Source organism: Myotis davidii, unplaced genomic scaffold (assembly GCF_000327345.1).
Source record: "Myotis davidii unplaced genomic scaffold, ASM32734v1 scaffold70, whole genome shotgun sequence".
In the NCBI taxonomy this organism is placed as follows: Eukaryota; Metazoa; Chordata; class Mammalia; order Chiroptera; family Vespertilionidae; genus Myotis; species Myotis davidii.
The window spans coordinates 971,298-974,612 of NW_006282434.1; the positions used below are offsets into that span (position 1 = coordinate 971,298).

The window sequence follows — 3,315 nt, forward strand, 5'->3', positions numbered from 1 at the left end:
ATATATATCTATAAATTTTTTTTTAAGTTAAGTTGTAGTAGATTTAGGTAAGAGATGGGGCCGGACTTGCCAAATTTTTTAGATAACTACCAGTGGTTTGCAAATGCCTGTCTTTAACATAGGAAACATGAAAAGACATAAAAGAAAATGATGGAAGCAGGACAGTGTTCAGGAATGAAATGAAAAGATTTTAAGTGAAGAAATGAAGTTGTTTTATGTGTGGTTAACATAGGATGATCATACCTCCCAGTTTGCTCAGGACAGTCCTGGTTTATTTCTGTTCTGGTATAATTATTGTTGGTGACCTCTTTCATTTTCAGAAGTGCCCTGGTGAGGTGAAAAATACATGGCCATTCTAGTTATAAGTGGCATTTTGTAAATAATGGACATCAAATCTCTACTTTAAGGGTCAACATGGAAGGGGGAATGAGGTTAGGTAGAGGGAGTTCGACAATATTTTAGCTGGTATTTTCATGTTCATCTAATACTTAGATGATTGATTTTTATTATTAAGTGGGGGAATCATTAGTGAATGGGTAAAAAGTTTGTAAATTTTTTTGTTTAGCTAATCATTTTGTTACTAGAAGTAAATACAGTGTTTGAGATCATTAATTTCTCTGGCTAGTAGCTCTCTGTTCACTCTATTTCTGTATTTTCTCAGTGTTGGTTTGTTGGACAGACTACATGGGCAAGATTCTGCTTGTTTTGATAGTTTTATGATAGAGCTATGTTTGTTTGAATATATGTGAAAAGCTACTGCTCCGTTTTAACTTTTATTCTCTAGTACATTATAGTTTGTCACAATTTGTTAGTGGTAGAGTAAACATGGATATGTAAATTATTTGAGATTGCTTGGAAACTACTTAGAACTTTTAAATAATCTTCCTTTTTCTAGTAACTTTGTAAACATTTACTGATGCCTATGAAATTATTTAATGTTAGCTCATTTTTTAAAACCAAAATTTTGGTTTATATAAATATTAACTTTTATAATTGCTTAGCCTAATATGGGGAAATATAGCTGCTTTCACTGCAAACTAATGTGCTTACTAATTATTTTGATTAGAATTTTTAAAAATTGCATGTTTAGGTGTTAATCTGAAAGATTGAATTTAGTTTTGTTTCTGAACACAGTTGCTTTTTGTTTTTTATTGCTTTGTTGCAATTTTAGAATATAGTTGCTTTCTTCTTTTGATTGGCTTAGAGTAAGTTGTTATCTGTGTGGAATTAGTGACTGGCCAACCAGACGAGTGAAATGCTTGAATAAGCCTTGGTTAGTCAATATTCTGAAGAAAATGTATGTTATTTGCCACCTACTGAATTATATGTAATATATGAAATGAAGGTAATGACATAATAAGAAAACCTGTTTTTTCCAAGTAGTTGAGAAGGTCTCTTTGGGACTGTGTTTCGGTGCCTACCTTCCTTACCCCCCAAGTCTATCACTGTTTGCACTATCTAAAGACCTGAGAGAATGTTAACATTCTTATTCCAAACTGAAGAGTATTAGCCTTTAAAACTTGACATATACTTAATTTAATTGTAAAACTTCATGCATTCATTTGCTGCTTTTAAAGACATTTTGTTGTCATAATCTGTAAAATAAATATACATTTAGAATAATTGTTATGCTTTCTTGAGGACAAGTAGGAAAACACCCAGATCTCTGAAGCTGTCAGGTACCTTTTGCAGTAGCAGTGTGGGCCTCTTGACCCCTGTGGATGCTGCACTCTATTGTGGCAGTTTCAGAACAGCCACAGTTAACACTTGACAGAAGCTGTTCCAAGGAAAACCATGACCGTCTTTACTATTCATTTTCTAGTTCAGCTCTGTTCTTTTCTTCCTCTGGCAGTAATGGTAACAGCAGTAGCTGGAGCAGTCTTGGTTTAGAAGGAGATTTGTATGAGGACAATTTATCCTTTCCAACATCAGACAGGTTGGTCCAGTCCAGAAACTTAAAAACTGATGAGTCTTTCACCACTAATGCATGATGTCATATTCTTAAAACAATGTGGGTTACAATGCCAATATGTATCAAGCTGCTTTTCTCCTATTTTTGACATGATTCTGCTTGATAAATTACATCTAATGAAAAAATTCTGTGCTAAGATATGATTGACATCTAATTGCAAAATGTATTACTTTTATGCATGTATTGCTCTGCTTGCTATTTTTCATTCTACCAATTATTATTTCATTAAAAAGAGCTTGCTTCCTACAGGATTTCTGTTTTTTTGTTTTTGTTTTGTCCTTTGTTTTTTTTTTACATAGCTTTATTTCATACATAAGAAAAATGTGTTCTTACTATGTTAAAAATATATAAACGGCATCAGCAGAAGCATTAATAAATAATAATTTGTGGCATTCTATGATATTCAAATGCTGTGTTATCTAAAACCAAATTGGTAGAATATTTTGGCTTCAAAGTATTTTAAATTAAATTTTATTATGAAATTACTTGGTGTTCTATATATCATGGTCAGGTAGAACTTCTAGGTTATGATAACTTATTTAGGCATTATTTGCAATTCATATTTTAACATGAAATGATGTGAGAAGCAAAGCTTCCTTTTTTATTGTCATTTCTCCCCTTTTTAAATATCACACATCATATTGTAACATTCATTCTTTACCACATTTCAAGAATTGGTTTTAATACCATTATTAAAGCTTTTTTGTTTAACTGCTTCTGTTCTTTTATTTGAAAAGTGATGGGCCAGAGGATAAAGACGAAGAGCATATGGACGACATAGAAGGTAATTGACAATTTGTTTTTCAAAGTGTTTGCATGTTTTGTTTTATTTTAATACTAGAAGCCTCGTGCACAACATTCATGCACTTGGGGGGCGGGGAGTGCCCTCAGCTCAGCCTGCGCCCTTTTGCAGTCCGGGAGCCCTTAGGGGATGTCTGACTGACAGCTTAGGCTTGCTCCCCATGGACATCCTTAGTGCTGTTGCAGAGGCGGGCCCCTGCGCTCGCCAGCCATCAGCCCAGCTTGGGGCTGAGCGGCGCTCCCTGTGTGGGAGTGCAATGACCACCAGGAGGCAGCTCCTGCATTGAGTGTCTGCCCCCTGGTGGTCAGTGAATTTCATAGCAACCAGTTGTTCCACTGTTTGGTCGATTTCCATATTACCCTTTTATTATATAGGATAGGTTTGCATCATAATGATTTTTTTTTCCTAAGGAGAACATTGAGAATAAAAAAAATTCAAGTATTTCTTCAGTAATTAATTTTTTTCTCTGACCTCAAATAGGTAATTTAATCCCAATTTTCGTTCCACATAAATATTAGGGTGCTCCATCTCTCTTTTACAA

General features: G+C 34.2%; 1 protein-coding gene across 5 annotated transcripts in view; it reads left to right on the top strand.

The window, feature by feature from the left end:
* The window catches only part of AKAP11 (A-kinase anchoring protein 11), a 75,115-nt gene that overhangs the window by 60,832 nt on the left and 10,968 nt on the right, over positions 1 to 3,315 (top strand). For 4 of the 5 annotated variants that reach the window (XM_006752966.2, XM_015559507.1, XM_006752965.2 and 1 more), the window contains exons 9-10: positions 1,853 to 1,936; positions 2,710 to 2,756. In XM_006752966.2, the coding sequence (XP_006753029.1) occupies positions 1,853 to 1,936; positions 2,710 to 2,756 (131 nt within the window). The remainder of the gene's footprint in view (positions 1 to 1,852; positions 1,937 to 2,709; positions 2,757 to 3,315) is intronic. The other variant, XM_006752964.2, reaches the window with a different exon arrangement.